The following is a 26,400-nucleotide window of genomic DNA, read 5'->3' on the forward strand; positions in this document are numbered from 1 at the left end:
AAATCACAGAATCAGAGAGAGGGTCAAAACAGCAGGTCCAGGGCAAGGTAGCACGTCCGGTGAACAGGTCAGGGTTCCATAGCCGCAGACAAAACAGCAGAAACTGGATCACCAACATGACCAGGTGGAATAGGAACGGGGACAGCCAGTTACCACCCAGGACACCATCGCGGACCGTGGAAAAGTATTTTTCGTAGGCCCTCCTACAACTAAATAGTCAGAGGATAATCAAGTCCTTATCAAAAAAGTCTTATCAATTTGGTTCATAGGCTAATGATTTACCTCAATCGTGATCAAATTATCAAACACTTTCACTTTTACAGTATATGCGTTCTATAAAAGCTGCAAGATTTGAGCTGTAGACCAGTATACAAGAAGAGCCTGAAACAACTCAAACAATTCAGCAAGCAACTTGCCTGCCCGAAAGCATCCACACCTTCAAGGTAATTCTGCATGTATGTCAATCTACATCTGTAGCTCTGTCCATTGTATTACTATGCCACTGTACCATTCCATTGTATTACTATGCCACTGTACCATTCCATTGTATTAATATACCACTGTACCATTCCATTGTATTAATATACCACTGCACCATTCCATTGTATTATAAGAAATGTTGCTCATTCAAGGCCCCACACGGGAGTCTTTCAATGGTGAACACCTTATGCCACACAAATTACATTAAATGCTTAACGAATTTCATTTTCTGAAAATTGTCTGTGAACAAAACATTTTTTTAAATATATATTTTTTTAAACTATAGTGACTTTAGTTCAACCTAATCAATATATTTTAGCCTCTTGGGAAGGCTATGTTGGTTTCTAGCTTGAGTTTGAAATACTTGCTATATATAGAAGATATAGGTTACATGTATGAGGAATATATATGCTGGTGTCAATGGAGAGTGGATAAGAGCCATGGGGCCTGAAGAGTTACTAGGTAAGGGAATAATTAATCACATGGTTACGTCACTGATAAGGGTGGATAGCTGTGGATTAGTGAAGAATGGGGGCCGAGGTCAGGTCACATGAAGTTGGAAGGAACAGTTTATTACCCACATCACTTAACTTCCTTTCTTGCAACAAAGATGTAATGTTTAGAGAGGAGGAGACTCCGTCTAAAGGGGGGTATAAATACTGGTGCTGGTGGGAACATGTCTTGGTCTTTTCAGCTGTTGGACACCATTGGGTGAATAAACCTGGTTTTAGCTTTTCTTAGTTGTCCGTCAGTTTTAACTCTGTTTATTTAGAACCTAACAGCTAAAAGAGGCATCCAACTGGGAACATACTGGTTTAATCAACGTTGTTTCCACGTCATTTCAACAACAACAAAAAAGCAATGTGATGACGTTGAATCAACTTGGAAAACTGATTGGATTTGCTAAATTTCATAATTGTAACTTTTAATTTCAATCTATTGACATGGTTCACATTTTTATTGATTTCAGGTTGAATTCACACATTAGGTGACGACTCAATCAAATAAATCAAAACTAGACGTTAAACTGGCATCTTAGAACCGTTGGATAGTTCAGCCATAATCCAAGAGGATGTTGTGCATCTCCTTATTGGAAGCTTGAGGACGTCATATTTGCTATAATTTAAATTTTAAACTATTTTTGGATGAAAATTGAAGAGGGGCATTGGTTAAACATTTAATAGCCTTAGGCTACAATAAATATACCAGGTGTTCACCATTGAAAGTCTACCCATGTGAATTAATAAAATATGATATGACAGATAAGTAGTGACTTATAATCATTCTAAAAGCAAATGAATTGCTCTTAAAAAATGATAAAAGGTAAGAAAAACAATTTGGATTATTTTAATAGCTGCATAATGCAGTAAGAGAATCAACACTTATTGAGTAGCTGGCTTCTGATATAAGTTTCAAAAATGCCCAACCATACCTCATTCCCAAACATTCAATGAATGCTTGAAAATGTGAAAAATGACCATATGGATGTGCTCGCTTGTCACAAATTTGTTTATAAAATGGAAAGTTGTAAGGACCAAGGCTGGAGTCTAAAAGCAGGTACGGGGAGTTGAACGTTTCATAAGGAACAGACATCAAACAGGACAGAGACAGGGTCAGAACTGGGTATGAAAAGACAAGCGAACATTAATCCTGAAGCGGGGAACAGAGCATGGGAACAGAGAGATATAGGGGAGGTAATGGCAGAGGTGATTGAGTCCAGGTGAGTCCAATAATTGCTAATGTGCGTGACTGGGGAAGACAGGTGTGCGTAATGATGGTGTCAGGAGTGTGTAATGCTGGGGAGCCGAGCGCCTTCGAGAGCAAGGGAGGGTGTGCGGGAGCAGGTGTGACAGTACCTCCCCCTCTAGGGGAGCCACCGGGCATCCCACCTGGGCGAGCCTGACGGACTGGCCGTGGCACGGGCGCTGGAGAAGCCGGCTGGGCGTAAACTTCCGATGAACCGGTAGAGAGTCTGGGAGTCTGGCAAGCCGGCTGAGGCATAGGAGCCCGATGATCCGGCTGAGGGGTGAAAGCCTTTCGATCCCACTGAGGCGTGGGAGCCCGAGGATCCGGCGGAGGGGTGAAAGCCTGTCGATCCCACTGAGGCGTGGGAGCCCGAGGATCCGGCGGAGGCGAAGCAGCGTGACGCGCGGCTGGGTATAAAAATCTGACGATCCAGCTGAGGCCTGCCATTGGATGGGCGCCTTCCGATCCAACCGAGGAAAGAACCTCTCAAGCCAGCTAGGGCGTGACAGCCCGACGAGCTGGCTTAGGCATCCCCGGTTCCATCGGTGGCGGCCTCCGGACCCGACTTCACCACCAACCGGAACGCCAGCACTCCCCGATAATTCGTATGATGGCTTCAGGATTCTGTATGTTCCGACGCTGGGGTCGAGGAGCAACTACGGGGAGTTGAACATTTAATAAGGAACAGATATCAAACAGGACAGCGTCAGAACTGGGTATGCAAAGACAAACAAACATTAATCCTGAATTGGGGAACAGGGCTTGGGAACAGAGAGATATAAGGGAGGTATTGACAGAGGTGATTGAGTCCAGGTGAATCCAATAATCGCTAATGCGCGTGACTGGGGAAGATAGGTGTGCATAACGCTGGGGAGCCTGGCGCTCAAATTTTGATATTTTATTAGGATATCCATTAGCTGTGGCAAAAGCAGCAGCTACTCTTCCTGGGGTCCACACAAAACATGAAATATAATACAGAATGACATAATACAGAACATTATTAGACAAGAACAGCTCAAGGACAGAACTACATAGGGATGGGGGAGTGGTAGCATGTGTGACAGAAAGTATCATATTTTTACTCAAGGGTGTATATGAACATATGTTTATGAGATTTAATAGTGCTACAATGGTCAGATCCTTTTTAAAAGTCCATAAAAATGTCAATTGAATTCTAGAATAATGGGCTGGTCTCATGGGAGAAAAAATATGTTTTAATTGATACGGGTGAGAGATAAATACCCCATGGTCCTTTAAGAAATGTTATTATGATCTTTTATCATTATTTGGCTAATTGGCTGCTGTACCGTTTCAAAGATACCGGCTCAAAATGAACCCAAGTGTTAGAGAGTTCTGGTTCCAGTCCGGTCCGGCCAAAAAACAGGAGACGCTTCACTCTTCAAGAACTGAGAAAATAAAGGATCTCTGGACTACAGTGATGAGGGAACCAGTGTATCTGATTGAGGTGAGACGTTGGTTTGTTAGGGAGTGAACGTTATTTATATTGAGGGATGCCTGGATGGCCCTCCACCTGAGGAAAACATATATTTACCTGGACCGCCCTGAGCGTTTGAAAAAACAAACATGTAACCCTCCCAAAATGATAATTAAAACAAAGTAGCAGGGAATATTAAATCCCTTTTTAGTAGGCAATCAAGGTTCCAGTCCTGGGGCCGGATTCACAAAACACTTCTTACACCAAAAAAAACTGAAGAAGCTTCTTAAAAAAAACAATAAGATGGTCATGATGGTAACAATTGTGATCACTCCCTTAGACAGGACACCATCTGGACAAATTATTTGTACTTTTAATGTGTTCTACTGTTTATTTGATTTTCTGTGTAGTCCACGTTTGCAAATTGAAATATACAGAATATTTTTCTTTCATGTGTAGGAATAATTATTTAAATGTTTAAATCATGTATTGAAGTTCTATAGTACCATTAAAGGGTATCATAATAACAACATCAACACGCTTAATACAGTTTATTTGTACTTAAATTCAAAGAAAATACATTAAATATATTAAAAGTGTGTCCAATTTAGTATGACAAGTAATAAGTATATATAAAAAATGTTTTTTATGTAAAAGTATTGGGATGGCCACAACTCAATATAAACAGTTCAATAAGATGTGCTCCACTCTTTCCGATTTAAAAAGGGGACTCACCAAAGGTTGCAGAATTCAACCGCCCTCGGTTATGTCCAGTCTGACCCAGCAGTTTCTACAGTGATGATGGAGGAGCCAGTGTGTCGGATTAAGAACGACATCGCTCGTGTGTTTGAGCCCCTGGAGGAGGCTTTGAGTCATGGATCCTACATTCACCCAGGGGGTTACAAAGACTTCCATGACAACCTACAGAAGCTAACCAAGCAATACAGAACAGAGAGAGGCAGAGGAGTTATGGTACGTATCAGGACATGGGGGGGGGGGGGGGGGGGGGGGTTGGCTAACATTTTAACACATGTCCATGTTTCATACAATAACCATGTAACTGCTCTTAGGTGCTGTAGTCCTCTTAATAGCTGCTCTGGTCTTATCTGTGTGTTTTGTGTTTTGTGTGTGTGTGTGTGTGTGTGTGTGTGTGTGTGTGTGTGTGTGTGTGTGTGTGTGTGTGTGTGTGTGTGTGTGTGTGTTTTCAGAGTGAGGAACTATTGAGAGAGTATCTGGATGAGAAGGCTAGAGTGGGGAATACTATCCTCTTGGTCGACCAGACACTCAGCAAAGAAGAACACAAAAGTGAAGGTAAAGTCTGTATCATAATTACTCTGCCATTTGAGATGTGTGATCAGTTCCAAATTGCATAGACTATTAACAATCAAATAATTAAATAGCATTTTAAAACAAAACATGTATTGGTGGGGGGCAGGAAATGGAAAACAAAAAAATATTAAGGCATTGTACATTTTTCCATTTTTATCAATTAACCATTCAAATACTTAAATAAAAGTACTAAAATAAAAGTGCAAATAAACATTTTGGGCTGTGTAACTGAAAATCACAAGAGGCTCATAATAATGGACGGAACGGAGCAGTGGAATGGCATCAAAACACCTGGAAACCATATGTTTGATGCCATTCCACTTAAACACTAAAATACACAGATACAACTTTTTCCATCGTTTTTTTTTCCATCCCGCTTGACTTAATCGATTTTGTGCTGATTGTATCCTTTGTTTTGACCTTTATTTGGCTTGGCCACAAGATTTCTTAAATTTACAATAACAGAGTGCCAGATCTGTCTGCTGTCTTTTAGGCATCATTACGATGAACCATTGCATTTCTCATCTCATCATCAATCCATGAGGCACCGGTTCAATTCTCGGGCCGAATCTTTTCTCTGTATGTATCAACGATGTCGCTCTTGCTGCGGGTGATTCCCTGATCCACTGTGTTAACTAACCTCCAAACGAGCTTCAATGCCATACAACACACCTTCTGTGGCCTCCAACTGCTCTTAAACGCTAGTAAAACCAAATGCATGCTTTTCAACTGTTCGCTGCCCGCACCCGCCTGCCCGACTAGCATCACTACTCTGGATGGTTTTAACTTAGAATATCCTCTCTAGGGTATGTGGGACGAACTCGTCCCACCTACGTAACAGCCACTGAAATCCAGTGGCGCGATTTTTGAATCGTTAGAAATACTATTACTTCAATTTCTCAAACATATGACTATTTTACAGCTATTTAAAGACAAGAATCTCGTTAATCTAACCCCACTGTCCGATTTCATAAAGGCTTTACAACGAAAGCAAAACATTAGATTATGTCAGCAGAGTGCCCAGCCAGAAAAAATCAGACACCCATTTTTCAAGCTAGCATATCATGTCACATAAACCCAAACCACAGCTAAATGCAGCACTAACCTTTTATGATCTTCATCAGATGACACACCTAGGACATTGTGTTATACAATACATGCATGTCTGTTCAATCAAGTTCATATTTATATCAAAAACCAGCTTTTTACATTAGCATGTGACGTTCAGAAAAAGCATAACCCCCGCAAACTTCCGGGGAATTTACTAACAGTTTGCTAAATTACTCACGATAAACGTTCACAAAAAGCATAACAATTATTTTAAGAATTATAGATACATTACTCCTCTATGCACTCGATATGTCCGATTTTAAAATAGCTTTTCGGATGAAGCACATTTTGCAATAATCTAAGTACATAGCCCGGCATCACAGGGCTAGCTATTTAGATACCCGGCAAGTTTAGCCTTCACCAAAATCACATTTCCTATAAGAAAAATGTTCTTACCTTGCTTGTTCTTCGTCAGAATACACTGCCAGGACTTCTACTTCAATAACAAATGTAGGTTTGGTCCCAAATAATCCATCGTTAGATCCAAACAGCGACGTTTTGTTCGTGAGTTCTAGACACTATCAGAATGCTTCTTCACGGTGTCGCGCATGGCGCATTGGCGTGACAAAAATGTCTAAATATTCCATTACCGTACTTCGAAGCATGTCAACCGCTGTTTAAAACCAATTTTTATGCCATTTATCTCGTAGATAAGTGATAATATTCCGACCGGGAGTATGCATTGAGCCTAAACAGCCGAATAAAATTTCTCCTCAGGAGCGACTCGTGCACGCGCCTCATTCAAAGGTCCTCGGAGCAGCCACTTACAAAAGGTGATAATGTGTTTCAGCCTGAGGCTCCCTCGTAAACCTTCAGTTATTTCCCGGGCTCTGAGAGCCTATTGGAGCCCTGGGAATTGTCACGTTACAGCTAAGATCCTTACTTTTCAATAAAAAGATGCAAGACGCACGACTCCTTGTCAGACAGGGTACTTCCTGCTTGAAACCTTGTCAGGTTTTTGCCTGCCATAGGAGTTCTGTTATACTCACAGACACCATTCAAACAGTTTTAGAAAATTCAGAGTGTTTTCTATCCAAACCTGAACAATAATATGCATATTCTAGCTTCTGAGTTGGTGTAGGAGGCAGTTAAAAATGGGAACATATTTTTTCCAAAATTCTCAATACTGCCCCCTAGCCCGTAGAGGATATGTGGACAACTACAAATACCTAGGGGTCTGGCTAGACTGTAAACTCTCCTTCCAGACTCATATTAAACATCTCCAATCTAAAGTTAAATCTAGAATCGTCTTCCTATTTCGCAACAAAGCCTCCTTCACTCACGCCACCAAACATACCCTCGTAAAACTGACTATCCTACCAATCCTCGACTTCGGCGATGACATTTACAAAATAGCTTCCAATGTTCTACTCAGCAAACTGGATGCAGTCTATCACAGTGCCATCCGTTTTGTTACCAAAGCCCCTTATACCACCCACCACTGCGACCTGTATGCTCTAGTCGGCTGGCCGTAACTACATATTCGTCGACAGACCCGCTGGCTCCAGGTCATCTATAAGTCGATGCTAGGTAAAGCTCCGCCTTAACTCAGCTCGCTGGTCACGATAACAACACCCACCCATAGCACGCGCTCTAGCAGGTATTTCTCACTGGTCATTCCCATAGCCAACACGTCCTTTGGCTGCCTTTCCTTCCAGTTCTCTGCTGCCAATGATTGGAACGAATTGCAAAAATTGCTGAAGCTGGAGACTTATATTTCCCTCACTAACTTTAAACATCAGCTATCTGAGCAGCTAACCGATCGCTGCAGCTGTACATAGCCCATCTGTAAATAGTCCACCCAATCTACCTATCTCATCCCCATATTGTTTTTATTTACTTTTCTGCTCTTTTGCACACGAGGATTTCTACTTGTACATCATCATTTGCTCATCTATCACTCCAGTGTTAATTTGCTAAATTGTAATTACTTCGCTACTATGGTCTATTTATTGCCTTACCTCCTCACGCCATTTGCACACACTGTATATAGACTTTATTTTTTTCTATTGTGTTATTGACTGTATGCTTGTTTATTCCATGTGTAACTCTGTGTTGTTGTTTGTGTCGCACTGCTTTGCTTTATCTTGGCCAGGTCACAGTTGTAAATGAGAACTTGTTCACAACTAGCTTATTTGGTTAAATAAAGGTGAAATAAAAATTAAGAAATAAAAAATATGACTCCGGACGTAAACTGCAACTACCTCCAAATCTATTGGCCCAGTAAGCTGCCAGAAGGGGACACGACCAGAAAACATGGGTCAAGTCCCCAAAGGAGCTTTTACACCTGTCACATGTCCCATGAATATTTGGGTGTCATTTGGATAATCTGGTTTTACTGCAATGGAGCGCAAGTACATGGCTGAGCCGGGCACAAGAAGCACTCGCATCTCAAATATTTGAAACCCGGGGACCGATGCGTATCGGAGAATCGTTACATCCCTAGAACAAGTCCTCAGTTCTCTAGAGAACTCTCAGATCTCTTCAGGCCATGACCAAGGCTTGACAAACTGATAGCTGATTGACAGCTCTTCAGGCAACTAAGAAATAGATGCACTTCCTCAGTTAAAAAGCTAATTCAGTCTACTTTCGCAACATGTTTGGGTATCTACCAGGAAGTTTGAAAAGACAGGCTGAGTGGGCGGGAAGATTATATTCATGAGCTTGCCTTGACTGACACCCCTTTCAAACACCTATCTCAATCAACTTTGATGCAGTGTTGCAGTAAAATCATCTCAAGAAAATTTGGTGATACACAAAGCAACTTAAACAACATTGAAATTGCATCAATGGTGTAATGTTTTTTTTTTACACATCTCCCGTTTGGCATGTCTCTTATGATGCAGTTCACAACAGCACTGATGTAAGTGTTGACTTGACAACTGCAGCAGAGTTTTGAAGAACCCTTCCCTCTTGTTCCATGCTGGCTGAAGACCTACAGTAACTAGCCAGTAACTAGCTAACACCAGACTCAGATGAAGACCTAGCTAGCCAGTAACGAGCTAACACCAGACTCAGTTGAAGACCTAGCTAGCCAGTAACTAATAACACCAGACACAGATGAAGACCTAGCTAGCCAGTAACTAGCTAACACCAGACACAGATGAAGACCTAGCTAGCCAGTAACTAGCTAACAGCAGACATAAAGACCTAGCTAGCCAGTAACTAGCTAACACCAGGCTCAGTTGAAGACCTAGCTAGCCAGTAACTAGCTAACACCAGACTCAGATGAAGACCTAGCTAGCCAGTAAGTAGCTAACACCAGACAGATGAAGACCTAGCTAGCCAGTAACTAGCTAACACAGATGAAGACCTAGCTAGTCAGTAACTAGCTAACACCAGACATATGAAGACCTAGCTAGCCAGTAACTAGCTAACACCAGACTCAGATGAAGACCTAGCTGGCCAGTAACTAGCTAACACCAGACAGATGAAGACCTAGCTAGCCAGTAACTAGCTAACACAGATGAAGACCTAGCTAGCCAGTAAGTAGCTAACACCAGACAGATGAAGACCTAGCTAGCCAGTAACTAGCTAACACAGATGAAGACCTAGCTAGCCAGTAAGTAGCTAACACCAGACAGATGAAGACCTAGCTAGCCAGTAACTAGCTAACACAGATGAAGACCTAGCTAGCCAGTAAGTAGCTAACACCAGACACAGATGAAAGGGGAAACATATAAGGATATTTTCCATAGATGAATAGGGTAAACTTTTTATTATATTGGCTGACACCCTACAGTCAAGTTTTGGCACCGGTTGAGTAGCTATCGAGCTATATAAACCACGCCACCTCTAATAACACTCCTTCTCTGACGTTGGGTAGTAGGTCGTACTTATTTAAATTAGGTAAGAGAATATCATGTTACCATTGGTGTATTAAAATGAGAGAGTTAGGGTGATGTCTCCCTATCCCTTGAATAATCCCGCCTCCTGAAACCAAGTGTTTGACACGGGAGAGGGGATCAGTAACTTTATGATCAAACTTTATCAATGTAGAAGCAACAGTCATTTTTCAGACTTTGGTCATCATACTTTGATCTGGTTTCATCCAAATATCATCACATTTCATGAAAAACTTGATTTTGACTGTTCATGACCTTTAATGCACTAAAGCCTGTGGATTCCTCTCCTTTCCTGCCTAAGCAAGTCATTTCAGACTAAGTAGTTTCAGACTAAATCAAGATACTTGCTGCTTTTAAATCAGCATTTTATCGCAGAATAATTTTAATTTGAAAGAAATGGTGGTATAACTGGCCCTGGTCAGTCAGCTGACTGCTCTTCCCCCAGACAGCCTTCAGTTGGCTCAATGGAAGATCAATCAACTTTGAGTGAGTCTTTGTTTTCACTTTAGCAATTTTCTGCTGGTGGTATGCTAGACGCCTTGCTTAAGATGTAAAGAAATACACAGGAGTTGATGTACAGTACATGTAGTTCGCTATATACAGTAAAGAGACAACGTGGAGGCTATATACAGTAAAGAGACAAAATGGATGCTATATACAGTAAAGAGACAACATGGAGGCTATATATAGTAAAGAGACAACATGGAGACCATATACAGTAAAGAGACAACATGGAGGCCATATACAGTAAAGAGACAACATGGAGGCTATATACAGTAAAGAGACAACATGGAGGCTATAAAGAGACAAATGGAGGCTATATACAGTAAAGAGACAAAATGAAGGCAATATACAGTAAAGAGACAATATGGAGGCTATATACAAGGGGTACCGGTACCAGGTAAATGTGCTGGGGTACAGGTTAGCTGAGGTAATTTGTACATGTAGGTAGCTTTATACAAGGGGTACCGGTACCAGGTCAATGTACGGGGGTACAGGATAGTCGAGGTAATTTGTACATGTAGGTAGGCTATATACAGGGGGTACCGGTACCAAGTCAATGTGCGGGGGGTACAGGTTAGTCTTTTTCAGTTATTGTACCACCAACTGAATTTTGCTCTGCCAGGACAGCTTCAAAAGTCACCCCTCATATGCTTTTTACCAGTAAGCGTAGGGTCTCATGAGTCTTCTCAAGGGTTCCTTGTGTATAGGCCAATATCTTTTTGAGCTTCAATCTACCTTTGCAGCCTGGCAGAAAGCCTTTGTTGAATTGAAGCTGTTTAATGCAGGTAAAAAAACAAGTTTATGCTATTTTCTAAATAACATTAAAAAACATTCTGATGATTTGTGCACTCATTGATCATATCTGGGCATCTGGATTGACGTCAGGCTTTCCTACACAAAACGTGTTGACGAGTTAGTTAAGAAATTGAGAATTAAAATAGGCTTCGTGTACAGGAACAGATCATGCCTTTCATTAAATATCAGAAATAAATCATTCAATCATCATTTATTCCATAATCGACTATGGCAGTATGATCTAGACCAGGGGTGGGCAATTCCAGTCCTCTAGGGCCTGATTGGTGTTACACTTTTCCCTCCATCCCTCGCAAACACAGCTGATTTAAACTAATTGCATTCTGAACTGAAGATCATGATTAGGTGATTATTGGAGTCAGGTGTGTTAGCTGGAGCCTGGGGCAAAACTGTGACACTAATCAGGCCCTCGAGGACTGGAATTGCCCAACCCCTGATCTATATGAATGCAGCTTCCACTGTATTGAAGCCCTTAGACACAGTTTACCATAGAGCACTACATTTTAATAATAAGGGCGATAGGTTCAGCACACGTCACTGCATTTTGTATCAAAAAGTAGACTGTCCCTCTTTGAGGTCTTGTAGATCGATGCATTGCACTTTGTTTATGAAGCCCTCTCCCATAAACTCCCATCATACCTTACTACATTGTTGACGTACAGGCATATGGCTGCCGGACCCGGGCTCAGGGATGGCTAATATTGGAGATCCTGTAAAAGAGACCTTGGTCTCAGTGTGACTTCCCTGTTTAAAGAAATAATACTAATAAAAACAATTTTAAAAAACATATATAGTGCAATGCTGAAAGAGGAAGATGGGGGGGTTTCAATTGCTTCTGCTGAGTGGGACAATGACTGAGATCCATTGACCAACTCTATATCTCTCTCTCTCTCACTCTCTTTCTTTCTCTCTCTCTCTCTCTCTATACAGTGGAGAGGGTGAAGAAGGAGGCAGCAGAACAGGCTCGGAGAGCGGCAGAAGAGCAGATTCAGATTCAGCAACAGCTGATGGAAAAGATTGAGAAAGATCGAGAGATCACCAAACAGGAATATAAACAAGTGCTGGAGGCCAGACTTAAGGTATGGAAGGAAGGAGAGGGAGATGTTTTCTTATCTAGACTTTACCATACCATCTTCTTAGCTAGCCAGTTCAAATAATGACTGCAAATTATGACAATGTATTGACTGCAGCCAACTTGTATTCATTATAACAGGAAAATGAACACGTTACAAGATAATTATTTACAAGTTGCTGACAAATTCGTTAGCAACAAACTGCTCAATTCTTCAATGTTTGAGTGTAGCCTTCCACCAACTGCTGCTTTCAGATCTTGCCATAGGTTTGTGATGAGATTCAGATATAGACTCATTGCTGGTCACTCCAGTGTTTATTCTTGAACCATTCCTGGGTGCTCTTTGATGTGTGTTTGGGTTGTTGTCCTGCTGGAAGACCCACAACCTTCAACAGAGACCCAGTTTTTGGACGTATTGCACTGAAAAAACCTTGATAATCTGCTGATTTAATTATGTCTTGCATATGTTCAATACCCCCAGTACCAAAGGCAGAAAAGCAACCCCAAAGTATTATCAAACCTCTCCATCCTTGATCTGATTGAAGATGGTGCCAACAGACACAGTTGCCCAGTTTCTAGTTTCTAGCCAACTTTGCAATATTGTAAAACATTTTGTCGTACTTTATTTGCTCAGAACGTTTCTGGTATAATTTTCTACAACCGACAATAACTATTGAACATTAGATCACTCACCACAAATTAGACTTCTCTGCACCGGATCCTTTGTTTGGACTTCCCGAGGGAGCGCCATCCATCCTGGGTGTTCAACCGAAATGACACCTCCGGAGGAGAGGAAAGAGAGGTGGTGTTCTCGTCAGAAGGAAGGCAAACCGTCCACTGCTTCCCAATGTATTACTTGCCAATGTTAAGTCTCTGGACAATATGGTAGACGAGCTCATGATGAGGTTCTCCTTTCAGAGAGACATCAGGGACTGTAACATACTCTGTTTCACGGAATCATGGCTTTCTCTGGATATTATGTCCATTTAGCCAGCGAGGTTCTCCGTCCATTGCGCGGACAGGACAAAATAACTCTCCATGAAAAACAAAGACCAAGGGTTAAGTTTCATGATTAATAACTCATGGTGTGATTGTGGCAACATCCAGGAAATTAACCTCTTACATCCCTCCAATATCCAATTATAGGGCGTGGCGCGAATTACAAACACCTCAGAAATCCAAAAACTTCCATTTTTCAAACATATGACTATTTTACACCATTTTAAAGACAAGACTCTCCTTTATCTAACCACATTGTCTGATTTCAAAAAGGCTTTACAACGAAAGCAAAACATTAGATTATGTCAGGAGAGTAACCAGCCAGAAATAATCACACACCCATTTTTCAAGCTAGCATATAATGTCACAAAAACCAAAACCACAGCTAAATGCAGCACTAACCTTTGATGAGCTTCATCAGATGACACTCCTAGGACATTATGTTATACAATACATGCATGTTTTGTTCAATCAAGTTCATATTTATATCAAAAACCAGCTTTTTACATTAGCATGTGACGTTCAGAACTAGCATACCCACCGAAACTTCCGGTGAATTTACTAAATTACTCACGATAAACGTTCACAAAAAACATAATTATTTTAAGAATTATAGATACAGAACTCCTTTATGCAATCGCTATGTCCGATTTTAAAATAGCTTTTCGGTGAAAGCACATTTTGCAATATTCTGAGTAGATAGCCCGGCCATCATGGCTAGCTATTTTGACACCCACCAAGTTTGGCACTCACCAAACTCAGATTTACTATAAGAAAAATTGGATTACCTTTGCTGTTCTTCGTCAGAATGCACTCCCAGGTCTTCTAGTTTACACCCAATGTTGTTTTGGTTCCAAATAATCCATAGTTATATCCAAATAGCGGCATTTTGTTCTTGCGTTCAAGACACTATCCGAAGGGGGACGCGCCGGCGCATATCGTGACAATTTTTTTTTAAATATTCCATTACCGTACTTCGAAGCATGTCAAACGCTGTTTAAAATATATTTTTTTGCGATTTTTCTCGTAAAATAGCGATAATATTCCGACCGGGAGACATCGTTTTCGTTCAAAGACTGAAAATGTAAAATGGACTCTTCACGTGCACGCGCGCACCCGTTTCATTGTTCACAGATCAACCACTATCCAAATGCGCTACTGTTTTTCAGCCAGGGACTGCAGAGTCATCATTCCCCGTTCTGGCGCCTTCTGAGAGCCTATGGGAGCCTTAGAAAGTGTCACGTTACAGCAGAGATCCTCTATTTTCGATAGAGATGACAAAGAAGGCCAAGAAATGGTCAGACAGGGTACTTCCTGTACAGAATCTTCTCAGGTTTTGGCCTGCCATTTGAGTTCTGTTATACTCACAGACACCATTCAAACAGTTTTATAAACTTTGGAGTGTTTTCTATCCAAAGATACTAATTATATGCATATTCCAGTTTCTGGGCAGGAGTAATAACCAGATTAAATCGGGTACGTTTTTTATCCGGCCGTGGAAATACTGCCCCCTATCCATAACAAGCTAAGACCTTTTGTTCACAGAATCTGGAATGCCTCACTATCAAATGCTGACCCCATTACCTCCCAAGATCATTTTCAGCAGTTATTGTTACAGCCATGTATATTCCCCCTCAAGCTGACACCACGTTGATACCCAAGGATCTGTACGGGGCTTTGAACAAACTGGATACTGCATTTTCTGAGGCCACATTTGTTGCTGGTGACTTTAACATACGTAATCTGAGGAAAGTGCTTCTGGTAATGCAAACGAAACATTGCTTGACCCTTGACCCGAGACAGCTACAAGGCTCTCCCTTTGGCAAATCAGATCACGCCTCCATCCTGCTGTTTCCCACCTATAGGCAGAAAGTCAAACAGGAAGGACAATTTGGAATCTACGCCTCAGGACTGTTTTGATCAGGTAGACTGGGATATGTTCCTGGGTCTGGGTTGCTTCCCGATCAAAGAGGCAGAGCCGTTGACTGAGTTGCTGACGTTGTCCCCCACAGCTCATGAGGACTTTGGGCTCCCTGTCTCAATGGCCGACATGAGTAAGTCTATTAAGCTTGTTGACCCTCGCAACGCTGCCGGACCGGACGGAATCCCAAACCGCGTCCTCAGAGCATGCACAGACCAGCTGGCTGTTGTGTTTATGGACATATCTTCCAATCCCAGTCTGTTGTCCGCACATGCTTTAAGATGTTCACCATTGTTCCTGTACCCAAGCAAGCTAAGGTAAATGGAACTAACTGATTATTGCCCCGTTGTACTCACTCTGTCATCATTAAGTGCTTTGCGATGCGAGTCAAGGATCACATCACCTCCACATTACCTGACCCCCTCAACCCACTTGCATACCACCCCAACAGATCCACGGATGACACAATCACTATTGCACTGCACACCGTTCTATCCCATCTGGACAAAAGGTTTACCTATGCGAGAATTCTGTTCATCGACTACAGCTCGGCTTTCAACACCATAGTGCCCTCCAAGATCATCAGCTCAGGGCCCTGGCACTGAACCCTACCCTGTGCTACTGGGTCCTAGACTTCATGACAGGTAGTGAGGGTAGCCAACAACACCTCCGCTACGATGATCCTTAACATGGGGCCGCCCGGGGTGGGTCTGCGGGCTAGGCATGACTCCAACTCAATCATCAAGTTTGCTGACGACACGACAGTGGTAGGCCTGATTGCCAACAACAATGAGACAGCCTGCAGGGAGGAGGTTAGAGCCCTGGCAAAGTGGTGCCAGGAAAATAAGCTCTTCCTCAATGTCAATAAAACAAATGAGCTGATTGTGGTCTATAGGAGACACCAGCGAGAGCACATCGCCATCTACATCATCAGGGCTGCAGTGGAGACGGTCAAAAGTTTCAAATTCCTGAAATGTTCCCACCACATCGACACCGTGGTGAAGAAGATACAACACGTTAACAATGTTTAAGTATTGTTTTACCTACTTGATATGTACAGTATATACTGTATTCTCGACATAGCTTTTTATATAATTACTGCTGTACACATCTTTTCTATGTATTTACTGTCTATACACACCACGCATTTACACACACATTATATATATATAAATATATATAATATATATATATATATATATATATATATATAAATATATATAAATATATATATATATATATATATATATATATATATATATATATATATATATATATATATATATATATATATATATATATATTTATATATATATATATATATTTATATATATTTATTTATATATATATATATATATTTATATATATTTATTTATATATATATATATATATATATATATATATATATATATATATATATATATATATTTATATATATTTATATATATATATATATATATATATATATATATATATTTATATATATATATATATATATATATATATATATATATTTATATATATTTATATATATATATATATATATATATATATTTATATATATATATATATTTATTTATATATATATATATATATTTATTATATATATATATATATATATATATATATATATATATATATATATATATATATAAATAAATATATATAAATATATATATGCAACATGTAAAGTGTTGGTCCCATGTTTCATGAGCTGAAATAAAATATATTTTTATTACATCCCAGTTAGTGAGCATTTCTCCTTTGCCAATATATGCCACACCTGTCAGGTGGATGGGTTATCAAGAAGCTGATTAAACAGCATTATCATTACACAGGTGAACCTTGTGCTGGGGACAATAAAAGGCTACTCTAAAATGTGCAATTTTGTCATTTAACACAATGCCACAGATGTCTCAAGTTTTGAGGGAGTCTGCATTTGGCCTGCTGACTGCAAGAATGTCAACCAGAGCTGTTGCCAGAGAATTTAATGTTAATTTCTCTACCCAAAGCTACCTTTAACATTGTTTTAGAGAATTTGGAGGTACGTCCAACCAGTTTCACAACCGCAGATATGATGTGTGGACGAGCCCCATGCCCCATGATTGTGATCGATTATGGGAAAGGGGGATACAAAGTCAGTTGTACAACTGAATGCCTTCAACTAAAATGTGTCTTCCGCATTTAACCCAACCCCTCTGAATCAGAGAGGTGTGGGAGGCTGCGTTAATCGACATCCATGGCACCCAGGGAACAGTGGGTTAACTGCCTTGCTCAGGGGCAGAATGACAGATCAGCTCGGGGATTCAATCCTGCAACCTTTTGGTTACTGGCCCAACGCTCTAACCACTAGGCTACCTGCCGCCCAAGCTATGGACAACGAACACAATTGATTCATCCACCGCCATCACCTCATGCACGGCCCCATGTCGAAAGGATTTGTACACAATTCCAGGAAAATGTCCCAGTTCTTCCATGGCCTGACAGACATGCCACCCGTTGACGTCACCCATTGATCATTTTTGGGATGCTCTGTATCGACGTGTATGAGAGTGTGTTCCAGTTCCTGCCAGTTCACTATGCGAAGGAAATGTGTCGCCTGAGGCAATTGGTCACAGCAGATACTGACTGGTTTTCTGATTCACGCCCATATTTTTTTTTTAAGATATCTGTCAACATATGCATATCCATATTCCATAGATTAGGGCCTAATGAATTTAATTCAATTGACTGATTTCCTTATATGAACTATAACTCAGTAAAATCTTAGAAATTGTTCCATGTTGCATTTATATTTTTGTTCAGTATAGTTTCTGGACTCTGACATTGCTCGTTCTGATATTTCTTATTTTAATTTTTTTTATTGTATTTGTGTATCATCGATATTGTACTGTTAGACTGCGCCGTTTGAGCTAGAAACATAAACATTTTGCTGCAGCTGCTTTAAAATGAGCTAATCTGTGTACGCAACCAATAAACTTTGATCTGATTGAATTATAGTGAGGATGTTCTTTTATTTGAATGCTTCATTTGGTTGGTAAACTTTGGATGACCTCACTACTGAAGGACACACAAGAAAGCCTCATTGAACTTAGCAAAAAACCCACCTAAAACAAGCTTTAATCCTTGGAAAATGTTCTGTGGACCAATTAACCTTTTAGTGGCCCTTAAAATGACTGTGTTAGCTATGGCCATGTAGCAGCTCATAGCTTAGACAGGTAGTATTAATGACTGTGTTAGCTATGGCCCTGTAGCAGCTCATAGCTTAGACAGGTAGTATTAATGACTGTGTTAGCTATGGCCATGTAGCAGCTCAGACCTTAGACAGGTAGTATTAATATGACTGTGTTAGCTCTGGCCCTGTTGCAGCTCAGACCGTAGACAGGTAGTCTTAAACAAAATTGGAGTTCCTTGGCAATACCGATCAGAACGATACTAACTGATGACCAAATGAAACATTCAAGGAATAGAACACCCTCACTACAATCAAACATGGGGAGGTTTGATAATGCTCTGGGGTTGCTTTGCTGCCTTTTGTATGGGAGCCTTGAAGGTGTGCAAGACATTTTGAAATCAGTAGATTATTAAGGTGTTTTGGAGGGCAATGTTCAATCCACTGTCAAACAAAAAATGGGTCTCTGTTTGAAGGTTATGGGTCTTCCAGCAGGACAACAACCATAACACTTTTAGATATAGCGTTTCAAATTGTACGGCTCTTTAACTTATTCAAAATACAATATATATGTTTTTCCTTTGTATTATCTTTTACCAGATCTATTGTGTTACATTCTACTACATTCCTTTCACATTTCCACATACTTCAAAGTGTTTCCTTTCAAATGGTACCAATAATATGCATATCCATGCATCAGGTCCTGAGCTACAGGCAGTTAGATTTTGGGTTTGTTATTTTAGACGAAAATTTGAAAGGAAAAAAAGGGTGCGATCCTAAAGAGGATTACGATAGAAACACCAAAAACATTTAAATGTTCAGACTTAAACTGTTATTATTATTATTTTAAAACTACTACAATCATAGATTTTGTTTTAGATGGTTGAAGCAGGCACACACATTTTCCCTTAAAATCTAAGTTTTCTACTTGTTCATTTGTTTTCATTATTACATTTCAAGAGCTGAAGGACCTAACGGATAAAGGCTTTAAGGAAATAGGAGAATACATGGAGAAAAACAAAAACAGCATTCAAAGTAACGATAATCCAACTCCTCAAAATAATGTCTCCAAAATGTTGGATGGAGTTGGGACTTTTTGTTCCTTTGTTCCTGGCGTTGGCACTGCGATTGGGGGCGGTCTTATTGCCAGTGCCAAAGCTTTAGACTACGCATCAGAACTCGTAAAGTAACTGTCCAGTGTTTCCAGATTTCTATAAAATGTGACCAATTATTTATAAAAATGCGAGGGAAATATTTTCCTTAAAAATAATAAAGTAATTAGGTGATGCGGGTCTGTACAGAAACAGAAGGGTGCGAGTGTTTACCGGTCATTGTAAATATTCATGCAAGTAGACCACTGATTGGCCAGCTTAGCCAATGATGCAGGATGGCATCATTCTCTATGAGGAAATAGCCTACATTTTAAAACTGTCTGTTTGAGATACAAAGTTTGACGTTGTTTAAAAAATATATATATTCTCCAATTTATGCTTTGGCCACAATTACGAGTTTTGGATGAGTCAACAACAGTATTTCGGTATGAGGTAACAGAATATGCACGATTTCCACTGGACAGTTACTTTAAAGGGGCAACAGCCCAAATGCATACTGTACTTTGTAATAGAAACAAATAAGCTGCAATTGGCAGGCTGAAGGCCAGGCACCACAGGCTGTGCTTGGCCAGCTGAGGGCAGGCTGATGGCAAGGCACCACAGGCTGTGCTTGGCCAGCTGAAGGCCCAGCTGAAGGCCAGCTGAAGACCAGCTGAAGGCCAGGCACCTCAGGCTGTGCTTGGCCAGCTGAGGGCAGGCTGATGGCAAGGCACCACAGGCTGTGCTTGGCCAGCTGAAGGCCAGCTGAAGGCCAGCTGAAGGCCAGCTGAAGGCCAGCTGAAGGCCAGCTGAAGGCCAGCTGAAGGCCAGCTGAAGGCCAGCTGAAGGCCTTCTCAATAATGAGATAGGTTGATATTTTGATCCATAGTATTATTAAAAAGTAACATAAATTCAACTGGTAAACGTTGATTGTTGTATGATTAAGGGGGGAAATATTACCTTATGAGGGTGGTGCCTGGCCTTAAAGCCACAGTCTAATGAATTCTGTTTGATTTTCCTTTAAGTCCCTTAACTCTTCCAGCGTGTTTTCCTTTGACCTACTTTTAGATTTTTACTGTAAAGTGTATTGCAATTTTTAATAAATTATTGATTTGATAAACAAATTATTTATAATAATGTTACCCACAATTTCTTGATTATATCTAATCCAGTAATGATGAGTCGATTATTAACTTTAGAAATACGTTGACAAAGTTTTGCCAAAATGTCTAATTACCTCTAATCACTTAAATTACTTTATGACAAATAATGTAACCTTATTGTAAAGAGTTACCAAATATGATATCCTTTCAACATGTAAAAGATGACACAGTAAAGATTTATCATTAGAAAAAGTTTGATTTAATAAACGTTCTAACTGCAGTGAAAAGCAGTCATTTTGGGGCCACTCCAGCACTGGATAGCTACGCCGATCGGAATAATACATTTTCAAATGTAAACAAAATAAAATCTGCTGAGACATGTATTTCCTGTTTTTTTAAGGTATACAACAGACAAAGCGTACTAGGCAGAAATAGATTCATTTATATTAGTACACAACGTGTTAAAATATATCTATTAACGCATTATAGAACTGTGTTTTGTGACATTTTGTCAATATCCACTAATCACCTCTTCAATCCAGGATGAACAAATAATTGTTCATGTAAACACTGGGGTACTTAGGATCATCACATATTGTTGAATTAGTAAAAGCCACAATACCCTTCAAAAGCCTGCAGTACGACACTGCACTAAGCCTACACACACTCTCTCTCTCTCTCTCTCTCTCTCTCTCTCTCTCTCTCTCTCTCTCTCTCTCTCTCTCTCTCTCTCTAACAACTGTGAAAGGGTAAAGGTTTAGCTCTATCAGAAACTTGTCCTCTATCCAGGGCATGATGAACAGTGTATTTATGCAGGAATGGATACCATTATGTTAGTACACTAGCATCAATGTACTTCCTGGTCCTTTATTCCTGCTTGTTTAAAGACATGTTGGCACCATATCCATGCAACACCTCTTTAATCCAGGGCATAAAGAAAGGGATTTTCATGAACACATGAGGATATTGGGAATCATCACATCTCTCAGCATAATTAAAAGCAACGATACCCTGTGCCTTGTTGTTACAAATAAGCGGTCCCCCTGAATCTCCCTGGAACACAGAACAACAGGAATTAGAGAACAGACATACAGAAGTGTGATTGTGAAAGGAGAATAAGTGAACACTTCAAAGGCTATTTTAGTGGTCCAGTACAGTAATGTTACAGATAAATAACCACTGCTTATCTGATCAACTAAAATCTGTACTGGTTGTCCTCTACAGCATGTTGGTTCTACTATTAATATAATCATTTGATCCAAATTCAATTTAGATACCTGACAAAATCCTTTCCCTCCGGTAGTACGAGTGCACATCATTTGTTTTTTGTCAAAGTATTTCTGCCACACGCTCTTGCATTCAGAGTTATCCTCCAACGTCACTGCTACTTCCATCAAAACGTCTGAACCCTGTTTGTTGTTTGAGTTAGTCTTGCCCCAACCAGCAACAGAGCATTTGGGGGATGCTGGGATACGTTCATCCTCCTTTGGGAGTCCAATGACCGTCACATTCTCGGTTAGACGAGCTGTGGTCTTTAACTGTAAGAGGAAAATAAATAAAATCAGATAAAGTTATTATCTTCTATTTGTATAATTCAGAATTAACCTTGAATAAAACTGTATAAACATTCATGTCAGTGAAGATAATCAGTATCAATTGAATGCATTTCTTATAAGGCCCTGCATTCATTTAAAGTTGATACGAAATAAGTACATTAATATACTGTAGAAAGGAGACATTAGGGGTGTCTTGAAGATTACCTTCAGTAGCATGATGTCATAACTGATCTGCGTTGCATTCTCATGTAAGGGATGCCGATGATAATGTGACACCTGAATCTTTTGAAAACTCTTCTTCCACTTCTTTAAGTCATGGGCTCCAAGCACCACCATTAAAGGATAAGCACTAACAGAAAATCAAAAAGGGTCGCAAGACATAGAATGAAATAGAAGATGTCCTCAAGAGACGTAACAAGATGCAACAAAACATGCCGCATCTGGATTCATTTGTTGTCTATGACAAAGAAAGACTCACTTCCTTAAGCAGTGTGCTGAAGTCAGGACAAAGTCCTCCCAGATGAGCATTCCTCCACAAACATGGTGTCCTCTGTGTTGCAGAGAGACCATATAGGGCCTAGAGTGGGGTTTAGCTATCTTACCACCCACAATACCACTCTCAGAGGCTCCTTGGAAGGAGGGGGAAAGAGGATATCATGTTAACTATGTCTTCTGGGACATACAAGGAGCAAAAAAACAACATCATTTGTGTTCAATTTGGTTAACAATTAGCTACCTCCTTTACTGTCTGCTAACAAGTGATTATTTTCAGAGAATAATCTGCTATACCGTCCCACTGTAGCTCAGTTGGTAGAGCATGGCGCTTGCAACACCTGGGTTGTGGGTTCGATTCCCATGGGGGGCCAGTATTTAAAAAAATGTAATAAAATGTTTGCACTCTACTGTAAGTCACTCTGGATAAGAGTGTCTACTAAAATGTAATGTAAATGTTTACTGTCTGCTACCAAGTGATTATTTATAGAGAATAATCTGCTATACCTTCTTTACTGTATATTACCTAGTGATTATTTATAGAGAATAATCTGCTGTACCTTCTTTACTGTCTATTACCTAGTGATTATTTATAGAGAATAATCTGCTATACCTTCTTTACTGTCTATTACCTAGTGATTAGTTATAGAGAATAATCTGCTATACCTTCTTTACTGTCTGCTACCAAGTGATTATTTATAGAGAATAATCTGCTATACCTTCTTTACTGTCTATTACCTAGTGATTATTTATAGAGAATAATCTGCTATACCTTCTTTATTGTCTGCTACCAAGTGATTATTTATAGAGAATAATCTGCTATACCTTCTTTACTGTCTATTACCTAGTGATTATTTATAGAGAATAATCTGCTATACCTTCTTTACTGTCTGCTACCAAGTGATTATTTATAGAGAATAATCAGCTATACCTTCTTTACTGTCTATTACCTAGTGATTATTTATAGAGAATAATCTGCTATACCTTCTTTACTGTCTGCTACCAAGTGATTATTTATAGAGAATAATCTGCTATACCTTCTTTACTGTCTATTACCTAGTGATTATTTATAGAGAATAATCTGCTATACCTTCTTTACTGTCTATTACCTAGTGATTATTTATAGAGAATAATCAGCTGTACCTTCTTTACCAGCTGGTTCTTCGTAGATATATAATGTATAGAATAGATCAACTCACCAGTAGAGGAAAGGAGTTGGAGGAGGATGAGGAGGTACAGGTACATGGTGGTGGACTGGCAGAGATCTAGATGATTAGAGTCTGCAGGTTTCTTCTCTTTATACAAACCACATTTACAACCCCCCACCCTCCTTTCCCCCTCCATACCCCCACATGCACTTATTCATACTGAAAGTGAAAGCTGAGGTAAGGTGAGATGGAGTGGAAAAATCACACATTTTTAAGTTGGTTGTAAGTGGCCTCAGATGATTCTTACCAAAAAGCACCTTTTATGACAAAGTACACCATCCGTATGTCTCTTTAGAATGTCATTCATGTCATTCATGTCCCTAACCTGTCAGGACCTCAACAGGAACAAGAACATTAGAAATGCTTATCTTACTATACAATTCAACCGATAACCTTGCTTACTACTTCACTGAGCACTTTGATATGAAGAAGTTTTGACACAAATGTAACGTCTAACATGCGCCGAAATGGTTTGTGGTGTCATGACTGTCCTGATCAGGTCAGGTTACAGGAGACATTTACATTTAAGTCATTTAGCAGACGCTCTTATCCAGAGCGACTTACAAATTGGTGCATTCACCTTATGATATCCAGTGGAACAACCACTTTACAATAGTGCATCTAAATCTTTTAAGGGGGGGGGGTTAGAAGGAGACCACAACCCTACAGATTTTCTCTCAACCCCCAACAGAGGAGGAGAGATCTAGGGGTCTGAAGATGTGGGGGTTTTATGACCGCTCACGCCCATGATAAATCTTAGGCCACAGACAAATTCCTTTGTCCTCTCACTATGGAAAACCAGCCTCAGAACATTAAACATGCAATAAAGGGACTTTGGAACAATGGTTTCCGTCAACCACAATGGTGTTCATGACGAGAGATGGAATATGAAAATGTATGTAATTTTTGTGTTGTTATTAAAGGAATTAATAGATGATGTTATTACGAAAACATTGTAACTTTAAGAGTTTTCCCAGTATATGCCTGATGTTTATACAATACATTGTACGTTGTGTGGAAAATGTCCAAATCAAAGAGAATGTTTTGGTAAAGATGAAATGTGAAGTTAGTTGTCTAAAATTGGATTTGAGTAAAATCTAGACCTTGCCTCTTAACTTGGTACGCCCAGAGAATTGCCCTAAAGGCGGTAACGCCCACTTCTGACCCGAGGGTATAAGAAATGGGGGTTAAGAATAAATGAAGTGACCCAAGCTACAAGGAGGTCTAAAAAGTCAACAAACCCCAAAACGCAACACAAGGTTGAAGAAAAATAAATATTTTTCTACCCAAGCTATGGATGAGTAGCTGTGTCTAAGCGGGTGAATTCAAGCCGAACCACCTAGCCTCCACTCTCCATTGAATCGTGGTATCTACACTGTTTCATTCCTACGCTGTGAGCTCTGAGCTACATAGCTGTCTGTCCTCAGAAGACCCCTTTCAGAGCAAGGGCGAGGAATCAGACCACTAAGCCAAAAAGGACCCTGACATCATGAGGACAACCAGAGAGTTGCGCCGGAGAAGTGCGTCATTGAGAAGCCTTAATGACCCACGCGGAGTTTCCCATCTGAGACCTCCAACACGTAATTACATAATTATATTCTGACCCATAAGAGCGGCAGTTCGGGGCAAGGCTAGGGTTAAAATAAGCATAGCTGACAAATGCACCCAAATGTATATTTCTCTCGTGTACTTTCTCTTTTTCTCTCTCTTTTAAATCCCCATTTTGGGTAACACGCGCCATAGTGTGTTGGCCCGTTATACTAAGTCCTAATCAATAGCCTAGACTGTGTTTTGTGTATGTGTATCTTTTATCATCATTTTAGCTTTCTATGAAAATAAATAATCAACTAAGATTGGTGTGGTATGAAGTCATTGGTGGGACCCGGGTCCGTGCAGATTCCCGGATTATGCGAAGTTCAGAATGAGACTGTAGAGGAAATTGATTAATTAGCGACTGTTGTAAAATCGATATTCTGATATTCTTTGAGTTAATTTGGGAAATAGAAACTCAATAAAACTAATTTTCCCATGGTGCCCCAGGTAAATGAGTTAATAATTGCTTGATTAATTTAATCACGCAATCATAAACCGTTAATCATTCGATGAGCAACAGTCGTCACATTAACTAATACAACGTCACGACAGTAGTTATAAATGACCAGGTTGCAAAGCTGTAACACACACTGGGTATGTTGTGGGCAAGGCTTTTTCCTACGACCAATCACGTGAGTGAATTTTTATTCGACCAATCAGGTGAGGTGTTGTCTCTCTACATGTAGTCTACCTCCTTTCCAATTCCCACCTTCCTCATTCCACAGTAGAACCCTGAGGGTGAAGGTCTGGCCCAGACGTTTGAGATGGTGGATGTAGTTGGTTTGAGGTTGTGGTACCTGCAGGTCCAACAACAGGACAGGACATTGTCGTGTCTTTGGCTATGCCGGATTAAGTGATATGACTTGCTATTCTATAAAATCCTTTCTCTGTAATTAATATTACCTGATTAAGCTAATCATGTAAATGTAAT

At 40.1% G+C, this 26,400-nt stretch overlaps 2 protein-coding genes across 6 annotated transcripts; one reads left to right on the forward strand and one right to left on the reverse strand.

The window, feature by feature from the left end:
- LOC115161403 (guanylate-binding protein 1) lies at positions 1 to 21,001 on the forward strand. Of its 3 annotated transcripts, none has more exons than XM_029712362.1 (6): positions 1 to 455; positions 3,544 to 3,691; positions 4,388 to 4,633; positions 4,870 to 4,972; positions 12,193 to 12,341; positions 19,386 to 21,001. In XM_029712362.1, the coding sequence occupies exons 2-6, from the start codon at positions 3,557 to 3,559 to the stop codon at positions 19,614 to 19,616; spliced, it is 864 nt and encodes a 287-aa protein (XP_029568222.1). In that variant the 5' UTR covers positions 1 to 455; positions 3,544 to 3,556; the 3' UTR covers positions 19,617 to 21,001. The 3 variants fall into 3 exon arrangements, with proteins under 3 accessions (XP_029568222.1, XP_029568221.1, XP_029568223.1); XM_029712361.1 differs by having other exon boundaries at positions 2 to 443; XM_029712363.1 differs by lacking the exon at positions 3,544 to 3,691 and having other exon boundaries at positions 6 to 443.
- On the reverse strand, positions 20,861 to 24,163 carry LOC115161401 (granzyme B-like). 3 transcript variants are annotated; one of them, XM_029712360.1, is made up of 5 exons: positions 23,868 to 24,160; positions 22,655 to 22,805; positions 22,381 to 22,525; positions 21,898 to 22,158; positions 20,861 to 21,673 (listed from the first exon to the last, which is right to left on the reverse strand). In XM_029712360.1, exons 1-5 carry the CDS (start codon positions 24,010 to 24,012, stop codon positions 21,488 to 21,490), a joined length of 888 nt encoding a protein of 295 aa, XP_029568220.1. In that variant the 5' UTR covers positions 24,013 to 24,160; the 3' UTR covers positions 20,861 to 21,487. The 3 variants fall into 3 exon arrangements, with proteins under 3 accessions (XP_029568220.1, XP_029568219.1, XP_029568218.1); XM_029712359.1 differs by having other exon boundaries at positions 20,861 to 22,152; positions 23,868 to 24,163; XM_029712358.1 differs by having other exon boundaries at positions 20,861 to 22,158; positions 23,868 to 24,163.
- Between the last annotated feature and the right edge of the window lie 2,237 nt (positions 24,164 to 26,400).

Source organism: Salmo trutta, chromosome 24 (assembly GCF_901001165.1).
Source record: "Salmo trutta chromosome 24, fSalTru1.1, whole genome shotgun sequence".
NCBI classification, from domain to species: Eukaryota; Metazoa; Chordata; class Actinopteri; order Salmoniformes; family Salmonidae; genus Salmo; species Salmo trutta.

Coding starts and splice junctions, on each gene's coding strand:
- LOC115161401 (XM_029712358.1), bottom strand. CDS start 24,012: ATGGAGGGGGAAAGGAGGGTGGGGGGTTGTAAATGTGGTTTGTATAAA. Junction 22,806..23,867: donor CCAACTCCTTTCCTCTACTG/GTGAGTTGATCT, acceptor CCTCCTTCCAAG/GAGCCTCTGAGAGTGGTATT. Junction 22,159..22,380: donor ATGACATCATGCTACTGAAG/GTAATCTTCAAG, acceptor TTCCTCTTACAG/TTAAAGACCACAGCTCGTCT.
- LOC115161403 (XM_029712362.1), top strand. CDS start 3,557: ATGAACCCAAGTGTTAGAGAGTTCTGGTTCCAGTCCGGTCCGGCCAAA. Junction 4,634..4,869: donor AGAGAGGCAGAGGAGTTATG/GTACGTATCAGG, acceptor GTGTGTTTTCAG/AGTGAGGAACTATTGAGAGA. Junction 4,973..12,192: donor AGAAGAACACAAAAGTGAAG/GTAAAGTCTGTA, acceptor CTCTCTATACAG/TGGAGAGGGTGAAGAAGGAG.